General features: G+C 45.8%; 1 protein-coding gene across 1 annotated transcript; it reads left to right on the forward strand.

Moving 5' to 3' along the window:
* The first annotated feature begins 362 nt into the window (after window positions 1–362).
* Window positions 363–9,584, forward strand: DMRT3 (doublesex and mab-3 related transcription factor 3). The gene is made up of 2 exons (XM_054398080.1): window positions 363–801; window positions 8,620–9,584. Exons 1-2 carry the CDS (start codon window positions 363–365, stop codon window positions 9,582–9,584), a joined length of 1,404 nt encoding a protein of 467 aa, XP_054254055.1.
* Window positions 9,585–17,307: the final 7,723 nt, after the last annotated feature.

A 17,307-nucleotide genomic window follows, 5' to 3' on the forward strand; every position in this document is an offset into this window, starting at 1 on the left:
CCCACCCGCCCACAGCTTCCCTTCACCCCCCCCCTCCCCTTTCTCTCCTCCATCCTCCCTGGGGGCGGTGGGGAAGGAGGGTGGCGGAGGGGGGCGGGCGGGGGGCGGGGGCGGAGGGGCGCTGGGCTCCGCGAGGCGGCGCGGACAGCGGCAGTGTGGATCCGGCCGGCGGTAGTGCTCTGCCCGCCGGTACCACCGAGGCAGGCGACGGCTACCCACGCCGGCCTGTGGCCGGGGCCGCGCCCCCCGCGGAGTTAGGGCAGAGCCGCCCGCCTTCTTTCCTCTCCGCCGCCGCGCCGGCCTCAGCCCGCCCCCGCTGCCCCCTTCTCCGCCCCGGAGCCGGCTGGACTCCTCCCGCGGGCATGAACGGCTACGGCTCCCCGTACCTCTACATGGGCGGCCCGGTGTCGCAGCCACCGCGGGCTCCGCTGCAGCGGACGCCCAAATGCGCCCGGTGCCGCAACCACGGCGTGCTGTCTTGGCTGAAGGGCCACAAGCGCTACTGCCGGTTCAAGGACTGCACCTGCGAGAAGTGCATCCTCATCATCGAGCGGCAGCGGGTGATGGCCGCGCAGGTGGCGCTCCGCCGGCAGCAGGCCAACGAGAGCCTGGAGAGCCTTCTCCCGGACTCCCTGCGCGCCCTACCAGGGCCGCCGGGCAGCGCCGAGTCCTCCGCCCCGCCGCCTGGGCCACCGCCCTGTGCCGGGCCGCCGCGAGCTCCTGCCGAGCTGGCCGCCGCCGCCGCCTTGCGCTGGGCCGCCGAGCCGCCCCCCGCGCTCCCGGGGCCGCTCCCCAAGGCAGGTGAGGTCGGGCTGGGCCTGGCACTGCAGGGTGGGGGTGCATGCGAGGGGCCCGGGGAGAAGGAGGGAGGTCAACACTCGAGCCGGGTCGCCGGCGGGCGGGCCTTGAGGGGTGATTGCCCCAGGAAAACAGGGTCGAGAGCTTTCCCTTCCTCCCGACGGACGCCACGGGAAAGAGGGAAAGCACGGGCGGTGCACTTTGTCGCTCTTAAAAAGTAGGGAGCCGCCAGGTGTTTCAGCTGCGGTCGCAGCCGAGGTGAGCCGAGACCAGCAAAAGCCGCCGCTTCTCGGCTCGTTCACTATGACGGCCGGGAAATGACCGAAACGCCTGTGCATCACACCTATTTGCCCCTCTGTCATTCGCAGTTCCTCTGAGGCTGCTGAATCTGTCCTCGGCTTCCCGCACCCCGGAGCTAGGGCTGCGGAGCCTCATGCAGGACAAAACTACCACAGGGTGCTTCGGGGCACTAACGGCGTCGGGAGCCGGATAGTTTCTGCTGAAGCAAGGCGGGGCCGAGCGGGCGGAACGGAATGAACTGGACTACCCCTCGTTCTCTGCTTCCCTCCTACACTGGCGTTTCTTTGGCGGGCGGTGTCCTGGGCGGCATTCGGTGGGCCAGGGATGCTGACCCGGGAACCGCCGTCCACAACCGGCAATTTGTGAGTGAGACCTACCGGTAACATATATTTCTGGACTCAAAACTAACGCTCCACAGCCTCCGCGCCCTTCCCCTGCCTAAGTGAGAGCCGACAGCCCGCTCCGTTCAAAAGCGACGACTGCGACGAAATTTTACACAGTGCCCAGGGCGGCAGAATTGGAAACCCGGGGGCTCCCATAGGGCTTGGCTCTTTACGACTCGCTGTCGGGCTGGCGGAGCCCCGGGGGACGGTCTGCGGGAGCTCAGGGTCTCTCTCTGAAGGCATAGGCACGAAGCTAACCCTGCCCAGCGAGGATGTCGCTGGTCTGAGACCCCGAGTCCCTTTGGGGGGGCCCTTAGCATCATTTACCTGCCCTTTCCCCATCTCTGCCCCCTGCATCTCGCCCCGGTGTTCCCGGCCGTTCCCCAGGTCCGAGGCTCTGAAGTCGATCGCCGAATTTGCGCCTGTATCCTGGCAGCACTTGGCCAGGGCAGGGACCGTGAGGAGGTGGGATCTGGGCGGGCGGGGGAAGGGAAAAAAAAAAAAAGAAAGGGAAACCCTTCCCCCCCGCCAAGGCCTTCATGGCTCCTTCCAGAAAGTGAAACAAATAAACTTTGCCAGCAAGATATAAATCTGACGCGTAGGCACGTTATTGACTTGCACGGCCAACTTTTCTTCTCCCTGAACTTCTCAGTTTAAAAGATTACAGTAATCACGAGAGGACAGTGTAAATCGAATCTGATCGCAATAACTTTTGAGGAAGGTCAGGCTCAAGTGAAATGTTACCATGCAACAGGCATTTTGTTTGCAAAATACAATCAGAGTGTATTGATGAGAAATTCTTCCTTGCCAGCCAGTCAGCACTTTCTGCTAACAGCTTTACGGAGGGGAAAGAAAACAACGGAGAAGATATTAATAAATCAAGGTCCGCAGCGCCGCGCCGGTCCCAACCTCGCCCGCAGGGAGGCTGGGCTGGGGGTGCCGGCGCACCTCGGGACCATGGTGGGGATGTGGGGGTCGGGAAGTAGCCCCGCTTGCACAGCCTCGCTGTCCCCGATCTCTAGTTGTTGCAGAGGGTTTTTCCCCGCTTTTGTGGGGACACGGGAATGCGTGGTAGCATAGTGGAAAATTATCTTCTTTCCGGGTCTGCCTGTCACTTGCCACCGTACGCTGTTTAAACATAACCTGATAATTTCCAGCCACCCCGACTGTTCCGAAGGCAGGGCTTTCTTTTTCGCTTGTCTCTCTCCCTGCTACCCGTTTTAAAACTGTCGTCAGACGATGTAGTTATTTGCTCCCCGAGTCTGTTACGTTTTTATAACCCCTCCAGGCCGTTAATCTTTGGTTTGGGTTTTGTTTTTCGTTGTTATTGTTGTTATTGTTGTTGTTGTTTGGGGTTTTTGTTGTTGATTGTTTTTTGTTTTCCTTCAATATAGAGAAGGTTTCTCCCCATGTATGGTAGAATCGCATTCGTTTCTTTTTATGCTTGCCAGAAATGGTCATTTCAGTGGGACACCTGCAAAGTTATGTTCTGTGAAAATAAAGCACTTAAAAACTACCTCCGTTGCATCTGCCTGTGCTAACCCGGAGCAGTTCCTCCTTCCGATGTTGTACTCATGGGCTTTCATCTCCCATGTGAGCCTATGTTACATTTCTCTGTCTTAGTAACAAGGCTTGTACACAATTAATACAGCGTTATAGTGAGTCTTCTAGAACCAGTTTCTTAGAGCAATGCAGTAGTCTGTGCTAGTTGGGGAACAGTGGCTAGTTTTCTACAAAACACCTTAGACCTTTGTAAAAAGGAAAGAAAGCCGAGAGTGAAAACGATTTAAAAACCCAAACAAAAAGCCAAACAGGAGTCAGACAAATCAAAAACCAAAACAAAACAAGAAAAAGCAAACAAACAAAAAACCCCAAACCAAAACCAAACCCACAAAAGCCCTCCAACCTTGTAAGTTTTATATGACCTTAGGTTCATTTGGCTTTATGCTAGTCTTGGTCTGAGTCCTTTCTAAAAATAGAAGAAGTAGCAGATGTTTTTTAGGATGTAAGAAAATCTGTGTTGCAGTGAGAGCTGTCCTAACCATCAAAGTGCAAGCTGTTTTAGCAGAGAGTCAGCAGTGGGAATATCACGGAAGCAAATTTGATTCCAAAGTATTAGAGCAAGTTTTCCAGACAAGTTATTAACTTGAGGACAACAGTTTATTTCTCTCACTCATTTTATTTTTATTTGGCCCCTTTCAAATATTTGACTTGTGATCTTCAACATATAAATAGGCAAGGAAAAATTTGAGTGTACACTGGTCCAAATTCATAGCAGCTTTATTTATGAATGTAAATATTACCATGAAATGCATTGAAGAGTTCTCTCGATGTACTGTGCTTAGTGTAAATCTGTGTTTGCATTGCGCCTCTGCTACTATCTGTCTCTACATGCATGTTATTTGGTGATTATTCCCTGTCGTTTGTATTGATAAGAAACGAATTTCCCTCGTTTCCCCAAGGCTGGCAAAGTGAATACTCGAATGCAAGCAATTTGAAATTGAAGGCGGGGGCGGGGGAAGGGGAAAAACAACAACCACAACTGAACTAAAGCACAACACCCAAACCGCACAAACGTAAAAAAAGCCTGAGGGCGAGATTTCTTTCTTAAAGATTAGATAGAACACTCTCATGTACAGCTTATGAGTGGTGTGAAAAATCTTCGGCTAAGAGCAGCGGGTGGTATATTCTGAACAAAAAAAAAAAATTTTTTTTTTGTACCAGAGAAGACAGGTATTTGGGATTAATACGTGTACAATATTCCTACAATTCAGTTCCCACGTAAGGACATCCACAATGTATATCCCCAATTCTTTGTTTACTTAACGAGTGCTGTATTGTGTTCGTTTTAAACAAACGAAACAGCTAAGCTGGGTGATTCTGATGAAGAGGTGGGATCAGTCCCCGCAGCTTTCTGCCCGGCTCTCCCTGAGCACTGAACACAGCGGGGAAGTCGTGTTCAGTGGGGAAGTCGTGAGGAAAAAGCGCAGTCAAAACGCTACTTGCCAGGCAGGAAGCCATGAGGAGCCGGCCAGGTGAGCAGGCAGTGGTTGCTTGACCCATAGGGAGCATCAGGCTGGGGGCACCTGGGATGGGGAAGAAACACCTCTCATCGCACTGCAGGTGAGAACAGTTCTCAAAAAGGCAGAGGCCATAAAGGAAAAAAAAAAAGGCACCTAATATCAGTGTTAAGCAATGGAGGATAATCCTCCTTTTGTTAATAGCAGGATTTGCTTTGAATCACTGAAACTTACTTTGTGGGTCAGACTGTGAGCCTAACGGTCTTTGCTAGATGCTGTGATCTGTGCTGTCCCCGTGCAAGGCTGAGAATCAGGATTGATGCAGTCTTCTGGTGATAAAGATGCAAACTTTTCAGAATTTGAAGAAAATTTTTAGCCAAGCCTTATAAGGTACTTTTAAAGGTACTGAAAATTAAGCAAACCTGAAACAGCTTGCAAATAATAACTGGTAAGGATTAAGGAATGTATGAAGGAGATCTAATCTGATTTTTTCTTTTTTTTTTTTTAGCATATAGCTCCCCAATGCTACTTGTTATTAGCCTATGAAGATAGATTGTGAAATAAGCTTTACCTGCATGTAGTACATTTGTTAATGCTGGGTATGGCAGTGCAATCTGTTTATGTGGAAGGTAGGACTCCTTTAAATGCCTCTCTAACTCTGGCAAGACAGGGACAAATGTAATTAGCTGTTGCCAAACTGACCACCACAAGCCTTCAATGTGTAAATGGCCCACTCACTCAGAGGTGAATTATTTATACCATCCCCTCTTAAATCCATAATTATGAACATGTGAAGGGATTAGGAGGGAAAGATAGTGTAAGCCTCACTTTTTCTTTTCAAATAATGGATGAACTATGCTGAAGTCTTACCACCTCCACAAACGGTATACGTTGACAGTTTGCTACCAGCAAAGACTTCCTTCATTCTCCTTTAGCTAAGGCAAGACTGATGAGATTGGTGTATAGAGAAGAGCACACATAATATGCCTACATGAAGAGTTATTGCACTGGACAGAGAGCATAACTAATATAAAAATGGGTACCTGAAACAGGTTGTCCTGCAAAAAAAGAAGTGTGAGATCTTTGTGAGAGAATCTGTATAACCTCAGCTCCAATCCCATGCTTATCCAGCCCAAACCAGCAGCATCTCACAGCTCTGTAGGATGGCCTGTCACTGCTGCCTGGCACAGTCATCCTTATGAGGATAATGTACCTTTACTATGCTGTCAAGCTGTGCTGTGACAGGATCTTGTATTTATATAAAGATCCCATTCTCATAAGCATAGTGGCTTCTCACTCGCTTGCTCAGACCCTGACTCCTTTCTCAAGGTGGGTAAGCTGCACTAATAGAGTTTGTTTTGAGCTGCTCTGTTCAACGCTCACTCCTCTTTGTGCAGCAATGCCCCACGTTTTCCTGGGGTGAGACTGAGGCAGGACTGTCTGTGGTGAGCAGTGAGGCCCAGGTGCTTGCAAGCTTTTACTTGTTCCATCTTGATTGGATCATCGGCATGCTTTGGGAACCTTTGTTTGATTGTTGCAGCTGCTTTATCTACTTTCACTGGTCACTAGGGTCTTGGGAAATCAATTGAATAATTGTACTGGCTTCTGCAGATAGTATTTAACACGTGTTTAAAAGCACAGCCCTGTGCAGTTAAAGGAGGCTCTATTGCCCACAGCCTGGAGAAGTGACCCTTTCCCCAGACACTGGGTGCTTTATAGGGAGATCATCCTTGATGAAGGCCAGCAGGACAGAATTCTTGGGAAATAACTGTGAAGAATCTCAAGGAAGTACATTGTTCACCTCCTTCATAAACTGTAAAATATGTTAACTTTTCTTCTTCTCTTTCTGACAAACAGTCTTATTTCAAAAGTTTCTATACTCCAGCTAGACATTACCAAGCTAGACATTACCAAAGTGACCACAGATTTTTGAATGTCCATCTGGAAACAGTGTGGCCAGTGGGATGTTTGGAATGCCATCTAGAGTGACCTAGACAAGCTAGAGAAGTGGGTGGAGGAGGTTCAACAAGGCAAAGTGCAAGGTTGTACACCTAGGTCAGGGCAATCCCAAGCACAGATGGAGCCTGTGGACAGCGTCCAGTTCTGGAGCCCATATTACAGGAAAGATATGGATGTGCTGGAACGTGTCCAGAGAAGGGCCACCAGGATGATCAGAGGGCTGGAGCACCTCTCCTGTGAGGACAGACTGAGAGAGTTGGGGCTGTTCAGTCTGGAGAAAAGAAGGCTCTGAGGTGACCTTATTGTGGCCTTCCAGTATCTGAAGGGGGCCTACAAGAAAGCTGGGGAGGGACTTTTTAGGATATCAGGTAGTGATAGGACTAGGGGGAATGGAATAAAGCTGGGAGTGAGGAGATTTAGGCTGGACGTGAGGAAGAAGTTCTTCACCATGAGAGTGGTGAGACCCTGGAATGGGTTGTCCAGGGAGGTGGTTGAGGCCCATCCCTGGAGGTGTTTAAGGCTGGATGAGGCTTTGGCCAGCCTGATCTAGTGTGAGGTGTCCTTGCCCATGGCAGGGGGGTTGGAACTAGGTGATCCTTGTGGTCCCTTCCAACCCTGACTAATTCTATGACTCTATGATGAAATTGAGAGCAACCCTGCAGAAAAGGACTTGGGGGTTCTGGTGGACATGAGTCAACAATGTGCACTTGCAGCCCAGAAGGTCAATCACATCCTGGGCTGCATCAAAAGAAGCATGGCCAGCAGATTTAGAGAGATGATTCTGCCACTTTACTCTGCTCTGGTGAGACCTCATCTGAAGTACTGTGTCCAGCTCTGGGGCTCCAAATACAAAAAGGGCCCAGACCTGCTGGAGCAGGTGCAGAGGAGGATGATGAAGGTGATCAGAGGGCTGGAGCACCTCTCTTGCGAAGACAGGCTGAAAGACTAGGGGCTGTTTAGCCTGAAGAAGAGAAGGCTTCAGGAAGACCTTATAGCTTAATTTCAATATCTGAAGGGTACCTACAGAAAGGTTGGGAAAGGACATGTAGTGACAGGACAAGTGGTTTTAAACTGGTGCAGGGTAGATTTAGATTAGACATAAGGAGAAAGTTCTTTACAACGGGAGCAGAAAAATACTGGAACAGGCCCAAAGATGTGGTTGACACCACATCTGTGGAGACATTCAAGGACAAATTTCATGGGGCCTTGAGCAACCTCATCTAGTTGGTGAAGTCCTTGCTCACGGCAGGGGGGTTGGACAAGGTGTTCCTTTCCAACCCACTGTATTCTATGAGTCTGTGATTTCAGGCCTGTTGTCAGGTCTTGTCCTTCTTAGTCTAGCACATGAAAAGCAAGGTATCTGGAACAAGTGCTAAGAGAGACTGTTGAATCTCCATCCTTGGAATTATTTAAAACTCAGCTGAGCAGAAACATGAGCAACCTGCTCTCTATTTTAGGTTTCTCCTGCTTTGAACAGAAAGTTGGACCACCTGCCTTCCAAAAGTCCTCTTTCAAACCAGATTTTTCTAGATTCTGTGCTCTAATGAATCCAGGCATGAGCTGTGTTCTAGGGTCTGGAGAAAACCCCCAGGATTGTTGCTGAGGAAGGAACCATTTTCTGCAGAGCCAGACCTAGAATATGTTAGTTTATTTGAAGACTTCTTTAACCTTCAGCCAGTAGTCGTGATCAAGTGGTTCTGCCAACACAGTTGGGCTTGGAGAAAGAATTTTGGTCTTCCAAGTGCCCTTTGGATATCTTGAGCCCGAGCTCAAGTGAGATAGTGCTAGTGAGGAATTATGATGTGAAAATGCTGAAGTTCCTTTGAAACAGCTTACACTTGGATGCTGCGTTCCTGTCCTGTATGCAGCGTATTTGATGCAGCAGAAAAATGACCAATGCTTTTCTTGTACATGGGAGAACAAGACAGATAAGGCAGCATAAAAGGTTTAGACCAGGTCATGTTGTTCTTTTGCTGTTTTGTTCTCATGAGATGTTTTAAAGGGACCTTAACTTTATCAGAGTCTCTGTGAAACATGTTTGTTTTGTTTTTAATCCTCTAGGATCCTGCTCTGTTCACTTCAAGAAGACTGTATCCTTAAATGTCTGCAAAGACTGTTGGCCTCAGTGTTTCATTAATTTCTATGCCTTCTCTTTGCAGACATGAATGAGGAGCGGTTGGGTGATGCCAGTGGAGCAGACAATGCTGAGACCTACAGTGACAAAGACACAGACCAAAGGAGTTCCCCAGATATGACTAAAGCCAAAAGTTGTTTCACCCCTGAAAGCCCTGAAATTGTTTCAGTGGATGAGGTTGGTTATGCTGTTCAGAAAAACGGTGGAAACTCAGAGAGCCGTCCAGACAGCCCCAAGTACCACCCAGAGCAGAACCACCTCCTGATAGAAGGTCCTTCTGGGACAGTTTCCTTACCTTTCAGTTTGAAAGCCAACAGACCTCCACTCGATGTCTTGAAAAAGATCTTCCCTAACCAGAAGCCAACTGTGCTGGAGCTGATCCTGAAGGGCTGTGGTGGTGATCTGGTGAGTGCTGTAGAGGTTCTTCTGTCCAGTCGATCTTCAGTGGTGAGTGGGGAGAGAACTTCTGCAGAATCTGATGGTCTTGTTTTGCCTTCCAATGGGCACATTTTTGAACACACGCTGAGTTCATACCCTATTTCCTCTTCCAAGTGGTCTGTGGGCTCAGCATTTAGGGTTCCCGACACACTGAGGTTTTCAGCTGATGCCAGTAATGTTGTGCCAAATCCTCTGGCTGTACCTTTGCAGCACCCTTTCCCTCAGCCTCCACGCTACCCACTGATGCTGAGGAACACTTTAGCAAGAAACCAGTCCAGCCCCTTCCTGCCCAATGACGTCACACTGTGGAATACCATGACACTGCAGCAGCAGTACCAGCTGCGGTCTCAGTATGTCAGTCCTTTCTCAAGCAACTCAACCAGTGTTTTCCGAAGCTCACCAGTCCTTCCTTCCCGCTCCTCAGAAGATCCTAGGATCTCAATCCCTGATGATGGGTGCCCTATTGTGTCTAAGCAACCAATTTACACAGAAGATGAGTATGATGAAAGGTCTGATTCATCAGACTCGAGAATACTCAACACATCTTCTTAGACTGACATTCGAGACATGATATCTGTTCCTTGCAGTGCAGCTGAACTACTGGGCCCTAAGAGGAGGGACATGCTACAAAACACTTGCAATTGCATTAAAAAGTGACTTTGCTTGGTATTGTACTATAGCAATAAAGACATAACTTATTTAATTTCTTGCACTTCACTGGATAACGCCAAATAGCAATACTCTGGCTTTACTGCTGAGCATGTGTTGCAAAGGAAGACTTTATGGTTAACGGTTATGGGACTCTGGAAGAGTCATACTGGAAACAGAAGCCCAAAGTCTACTTTGTTCCTTAACTCAGAAAAAATGGGGATGCTAAACTAGAATACTTGAATGCTGTTTTATAAGAGAGAACTCCTCAGGACATAAGAAATCAAACAAACGTAGTTCAATTGCAAATGGACTAAAACAAGGACCTTACAATCTTAAATCAGTGATCATCTTTGCAGTGAAAGAAAAGGCAGAAAAAGATATGCACATGGAACTAGCATGAGCTTCTTCTGTGCTGTTTGAGCTTGGACACTTTTCAGAGAAACAATATTAAGAGTTATTCTTTTCCAATTGCTAAGTCAAAAAGTGTAATGTCAGTGTAAAACCAATTACAGCTGTGAATTGCATGAAGTGTATTGTGAAATGAACACCAGATTAAGCATTGTCAGGTTAATGTAGCATGCTAAAGACTCTAGAAAAATAAACTAAGATGATGATCTTGGTTTATGTCATTTATACTGGGCAAATAACATTTCTGAAGATAGAGAGCTGATTAGTCCTCAGTCAGGGTTAAAATGTCCAGCTGCAGCAACCGTAGTCAAGGGAAGCCTCTCTTGCTAAGTCTGTTTCTCTGCCTTGTAGTTTGCAATTAAGATTAGGCAAATCTTGCAATCGTTGCCGTACGTACTAAAGAAGGTCTCTTGAATGCATGCTGCAGACACTTCCAGGCTTGGCTGAGTTAAACAGAGCTTGCTACAGACACAACAAGCAGAAAAGAAAGCTCTCCCGATGCTTCAGAGGCATCTTTTTTTTCCTATACTGTAGAAGTAGGAAAAAGGAAATAGGATGTAATAGCAAACATTTATTTAAAATAATGTTTAGCCAGTGGCAACGTCCCTAAATCTAGAAAAGTAATGGTTTAAACAATATATTGCATGTTTGCATGCATTGATTACACTATGTGTCAAAGTAACATTAGGAATTGCTTTTGATGAGGAATGCCACTAAGTTAATTGTCCACTTAGTAGTTTGTTAAGGGTTTAGTGCCATTTTTTCAACCATTCACAACTGACTCCATCTACTTGAGAGTTGGTTTTTCCAAAAGACACCTCTGAAATGGCTGCCAGGCCTGCCAGGTGTATGGATTAGTCCCACACCTCAAAATCAGTTGAGGTCACCCTGAAGTTGGACTTCAAAGCAGCTGGACTTTAAAACTAATATATATATATATCAGGTGTATTTTCTCCTGCTGATACGAATGCCTGTGTTCTCAACTGGCGTTTCATATTTTGTAAGGTTTGTGTACCCAGTGAATCTTGCATTTTATAAGGGTACTGAACATGCACAACAAGAAGGAGAATAGAATATTTATTTATTTTCCTTAGGGGATAAATGAATGGAAAGATAATTTTTCTTGCATAATTTTTTGTTCTGTTCAGAAAAGCAAATTGTAGGTAAAGGTACAGAGTTAGGACATAAAGGCAGGGAAATGGAGGAAAGAAAATAAGTAGCTTCCCTTACGGAACTGTACATGTGAAAACATCTGTAATTTTCATAAACACAGAACTACAGTTTTGTACTGACAGATTTGCCTGCACTTATGTGGCACTTGTAAACAAATTAATCTTCCAGCCGCTGCAGAGAGAAAAACAGTAGATAAAATAGGTTTGATCTTGCAAAGAGAAAGGGATGAGGTAGTGGAATGCTGTGCTCTTGAAATCACAGAGAAAATGTCAAAGGTCAGATCAGAGCAGATCGTTCCAGGAGCTCTGGTTCTGAGCTCACACACCATGCAGATTTATCCCCAGCAGAAATCTTTGTATAGGTGTCCCTGTACATTGAATGAAATGCCTTTTTTTTTTTCAGTTATCTTTTCTACAGAGGGCAAATAATCCTCATCAGGAAGACCAAACAGTGGCACCTGCAACAGCTTAGTGACCTTACACACTTTTGGGTTTTCAGAGAAGGGAATTTTGGCATCTTGGAGCTGGGACACATCTTTCAAAGAGAGGTGACCCTTGGCCATGGTGGAGCAAACTATTATCACTCTAAAAACTTGTGGAAAATGATGGCCTGATTTTCCTAACTAGATTTTTTTATGATAAAGTGTTTTCTGAAAAACTAGCAAGTTAAGGTGATCATTGTCCAGTGTCATAAAATATCCTTTGACTTAATTCACAATTAAAACAACCAACGAACCAACGAACCAACCAACCAATCAACCAACCAACCAACCAACCACCACCACCACCAAACCTCCCCCCAAAACACCACAAATAAATAAATAAATAAACAAATAAATAAATACCCACCCCCAACAAAACAAACAAACAAACACCCCTAAATGTGTTCAAAATAAAAAATTGCAAATTTTGATGTTGAACAATGGTTGTTGTTTGTACACAGTATTTTGGCTATCCAGAAAGTTAATTAAAAAAAAAAAAAAGAAAAAAGAGGATTGGATTATGCAATATTTTTGAGAAATTACTTTGTTCACCTGGCTGTATTTTCCAGCCTGGCACTACAGGCAAACACAGTTTTTAGCTACTAGCCACCACACAGCAAGGGTCCTTTGACACCTTGGCAGGACTTCTTTCTACTCACGAAGTGCTGCGACCTCTTCTGCATATGCTCGCTGTGCGGGCAGGAGGTGCCTCACCCACTTCCACCCTCGCAGCGGGGGCAACCGACTTGCCAGGGAGCTCCTTTTCTGCTGGTGCCCTGGGTGCCCTAGGCAGCCAGGGCCTGCAGCAGCCACCCGAGACCTAGTGGGCCGCCCTTTTGCCGCGGCCGATGACAGCTATGTCGCCGCAGCTGGCAGCAGCAGCTGCTTTGGGGCTGTACGCTGAGCCCATAGAGGGCTCGACGCCGCTCAGCACCCTTTTCCCGGGATCCGGGGTCCCGGAGAAGGTCTGCGGGTACCACAGCCAAATCTGCGTTTTCCAGCCCCATCTCGTGGTAAAGAAGGGTATTTCCAGCTCCACCTTGTGGTAAGGAAAGGCGTTTCCATGTCGGAGCAAGAAATACCGTCTTCTGTGGAAGAGAGACATCTGGGTGACAAGGGTAAAAGAGGTATGGATATCCAAAAATTCGCAGAACAGACGAATTTAAGAATCAGCAACAATGGCCTGAGCCTGCTGAAGTCTCTGCTGAAGCCCAGAAAGAAAGTTGTTTGTGGTCTTTGGTTTGGTTTGGTTGGGTTTTGTTGTTGTTGTTGTTTTGGTTTTGTTTTGGCTTTTTTTTTTGGTGCTGTGGTATCTTGACCCCTTGCCCTCTGTACAGTTCCTGCTCCTGGAAAAGCACCTTCCCAAGTGCCTCTCTGCGGTATCTTGGGCTGCTCTTATTCTGTCAGGCAGGTGATTTCACTGTCAACTCTCCCTGAGTGTGCACAATACCAATGGACAATGCCACAGGAAGCTCTCTCTACCCACAGCTTTTGCCATCAGCAGTGTTGCAGGCCCACCAGAGACCACAGATCTGCTCTATGTATTTTATGTGCTGTGATTGAGGCATGCTGCTTAATCCCTGCTCATTAACTTCTAGCCGTGAAAAGGTGTGTAAGGGCAATGAGGATGTGAACAATAGCAATAATAATTTCTCCCTCAGAGGAATGCTGTGGAAAGCCCTAACATGATGCTCACATTCTACAGGGTGCATGTGGGGGTACTCACAGTGCAATGGAGATGTCCTGCCCCAAACTCACTTCTGCCTTGCCTTTGCTGCTTCTCCTGGGGGTCCTTGACTTGCCCTCTTGGGCCCAAAGGGCCACCTCTACAACATTTGTTGGGTGCTTGGTGAACAGGCTCACCTCACATTTGTGCTGACATCTCTGAAAAATGACTTTGTTTCTCTCAGTATACTGTTTCAGTGATTCATTCTTTATGTGCATTTACTCAGCAGACGTGAATGGGGAAATAAGATTGATGCTACATTTATATGTTAATTTTAATATTGAACCTATCCTGTATTTGAAAAATAAGATCAATTCTTCAATTTCATTTCTTACATGATATTGCATATTGTCATTACTGGAAAATAAAATTATTTCTGAATGTGTACTATCCAAACTTCAATTTTAGTGGACGTATAACTCTGAAGCATCATTCTACTCTCTTCCCTATAACAACCAGCTCAATACAGTATTTTAACATTCTTGCACTTCTCTGCCACTGGAAGATAACAAAGACAAGCCTTTTCACTCTCAGTGGTGTTCCCTTAACATGCTCCCTGCAACATTCTGCATTGTCACAGGCAGATTTGGTGCATGACTCAGCAACTCCCTGCAGGCTGTTGCATATGTGATACAGGAAGAATCTTGGTTGAGAGTTACACTCCTCACTAGAGACTAATTCTGTTCATTTCCACAACAGCAGCAGTGCTTGAGAGATGTAGCTACAACTATATGCCAAGCATCGCTATATACAGGATGAATACTGACCTTACATGGGTGATTAGAGTGATCTACCTGTAGTGGGTAGATAGAGATCATCACATGCCAGAGAGATCTGGCAGCTGCTGAGGGAGATGCACTTCAGGGAGTTTGCTGACAGAGACCAGACTCTCTGAAGCTGCAACAGAAAGAAAATATTTACATTCTCTTTGGGAACGAGATTTGCTGTGTTCTATCTTCACAAGCTGTACAGAGGATTAAGCTGAGAGATGGAGAACAAGAACTTTGCAAGGTCACATTCTTGCTCTGTCCTCTAACTTGAGGAGATAAAACAGCCAGTTTAAAGTTCAGTTGTCTGTTTTTCCCTTTCCATGAGAAAAAGGTAACTGCTACAAGGATTTAATGGTTATTACCTAAAAATTCTTAAAAAAAAAAAAGTTCTCTGTATATATGAGAGCAGAGCATAGTATTTTCCTGAGCATTTAGCGTAAGATTTCTAATTTTTTCTCTCCCAGAGAAAGATAATATGCATTTCAATTGCTGAACAATGCCTACCTTCAGCAAGAGAGTTCCCTTGGAAAACTAAGGTCAGGATAATCTTGAGATAATTCTGAGTTGGTCACTGTCACACAATGGTAAAAGTTGTGAGACCTGAGGAAAACACTACTTGGGTTCTTTCCAGCTACTGTGTTTCTGAGTCGATAGACTTCACCCTTTCTTCTCTTTGCTACCCAGATGGAACTAGAAATCTCATTATAAAATTGTACTAATTGTCCTTCTTTTCCCTAAAGACAGGCAGCAAAATGCTGAGCAAAAGTGAGAAAGAAGAACTTCACACATGAGAATTTCTATTCTAAGTCCTTATGGCCCCACTTGTGTGGCTTAGGCAGGGAAGTCTACAGGCTCAGGAAGAGCTGGTATCCTCCTGGTCTTTCCAGGGAAGATGAGCACACCTCTCAGCTTAGGGGCTGCAGCTCTCTTGGGAGTAAGTGCCTGTCACAGGAGAAAGGCAGTGTGAGAGTGAGTAGCATGACAACAGTGTGTTGTGAAGGCATGTGTAGTAACAAATGGAGGAAGATACTTTCCTTCTTTGTTGCACAGTGAAGCTCAACCTCTTTTTCAGAAACAATTGTTCCTCTGGAGATTGCTCTAAGCTGTTCACATAGAACAACCAGCACCTTCCCTGGGAACAGATAGTTGATGAGTTTTCTCTTTAAAATCTGTCTTGCTCCTCAGTAAAATAACAGTAATGCTTAATGTCTAGTATGTCTGCTACAGCTACATACTATACATATTAAAAAGCACCCCTTTCTCAAGAAGAACAGGTCCTAAACTACAGAAAGTTATTCTGCATCACTTTATACTTACTGCAAATCCCTTTCCAGGAAACTTGAACATGCCTTATATGTTTGGCCCAATTCACAGCCAGTTATTACATTTTAAACTAATGTGGCTTACTCACTAGTACGGTTATGGTTAACTATGTGGAAGTTACAAATTTCCTTCTTTGCTTAGTCCTCTGATTTTTTTTTCTCCTAAGTGTCTGCAGAGGTATAAACAAAAGGAACATTTGGCCACATATATTTTGATTCTTTTAAGCTCCATTGCCAAATAATTAATAATCCAGGGTGGGGAAGGAGAAATAAAGTTATTTTGTGTTTTTGTTGTTCAAAACATTGCACTCCAAAACACAGGTAATAATATTTCTGAGGGTCCAAAGGGAGGAGAAAATTCGTTTCTCTTACCCACACATTCCTCCTTCTGCTAATCTCACCTGTGCTGAGTGAACACAGAATAAGCATCAATCCCTGTGAACAAGCAGGGTTTGGGCTGGATTTAGAAATGGTTTGAAGAACTCTAAAACAAGCACAGAGTGAGGAAAATATAATTTATGATCTTCAATGGCTTTTGGGAGTAGTGTTTTCTGAGGCTCCAGCCAGCCCTATCAGAGTCTATATCCGTATTGCTGTTGCCTTGAAAGGGGAACAGAGTGATCTACAATGGGAGTCAGAAGGTGAAAGGAGCTGTTCTCAGTGCTTGGCTGTGCTCACTCCTCCCCTCTCCTCTGGAAAGTTCTCTGTGTGAGCTTTTAGTAGACTTGTGAGATGTATGAATCTGGAAAGCTATGACTAATTCCCTGAGTGATTGGTGTGTGTTTAACATCTGAAAACTCAAGCTAGTGTCCTGCTTTTTGAATTATTGTCTGGCATTGACACAGTTCCCAATATGGCCATCGCTACTGTTTTAACAGATTTTCACTTTTTCTGCTGTCCTGTTGGTCTGGCAATAGGTTGTGGGTGTGGTGAGAGAAAATACAACCACAGCTGTCCTGCTCGTGGTGGCTGTACTCTGACTCCTCACTTTCCTTACATCATGTCCTCCATTTTTACACACTTTCTGAGGCCTGAAAATTTATCTGTTTTGGCCTGGTTTTAATTTTAATTCACTAATTACAATTATTCCCTGAGAGGACTTCAATTACTTGTTTGTTTGTTTGTTTGTTTGACCTGCGCCTGAAAAAGTCACTGATGCTGAAGAAGTGATTTGTAACCCTAGTTTTTCATCCCTGTGCTTTCCAAGCCTTCCTAAATTGGTGAAGTACAAGTTCAGGTGAAAACATGAACTCTGTGTATAGGATACTTGAGACATCCTTAGGAAATGGGTTATATTTTTCTATCCAAATGTCTGGAATTGCAACTGTCTTTGAATGCATGCCTGATCTGAGCTTAGAGAAGAAGGAGTCAGTCACAAATGACTGTAGCATATATTATTCAGACAGATGTCTGAAATAAATGCGACCTTCCACAACTTGGCCTGGACATCAAAGACATGTCCTCGTCATCACATAAAATAAGATGGTCTGATGGCATTTCAGCCAAATACTGGACAGATATGCAAGAGAAAAGGATGATATTTCATTTGGGATTGGAACCAGAGGGAAAGAAACTTTATGACCCTGGACCTCCTCTCCTTGGCCTCCTTCCCTCTATCTGATAACCCCAGCTAGTGCCCCCTCCACTGAGCACAACCCATGGGCCTCTTGTCTTTTTCTGGGTTATATCATATCTGAGTGATGTTATAAGATGACATTATAAAGAAGTGGGACGTGTCTGTTCT

Source organism: Indicator indicator, chromosome Z (assembly GCF_027791375.1).
Source record: "Indicator indicator isolate 239-I01 chromosome Z, UM_Iind_1.1, whole genome shotgun sequence".
Lineage (NCBI taxonomy): Eukaryota > Metazoa > Chordata > Aves > Piciformes > Indicatoridae > Indicator > Indicator indicator.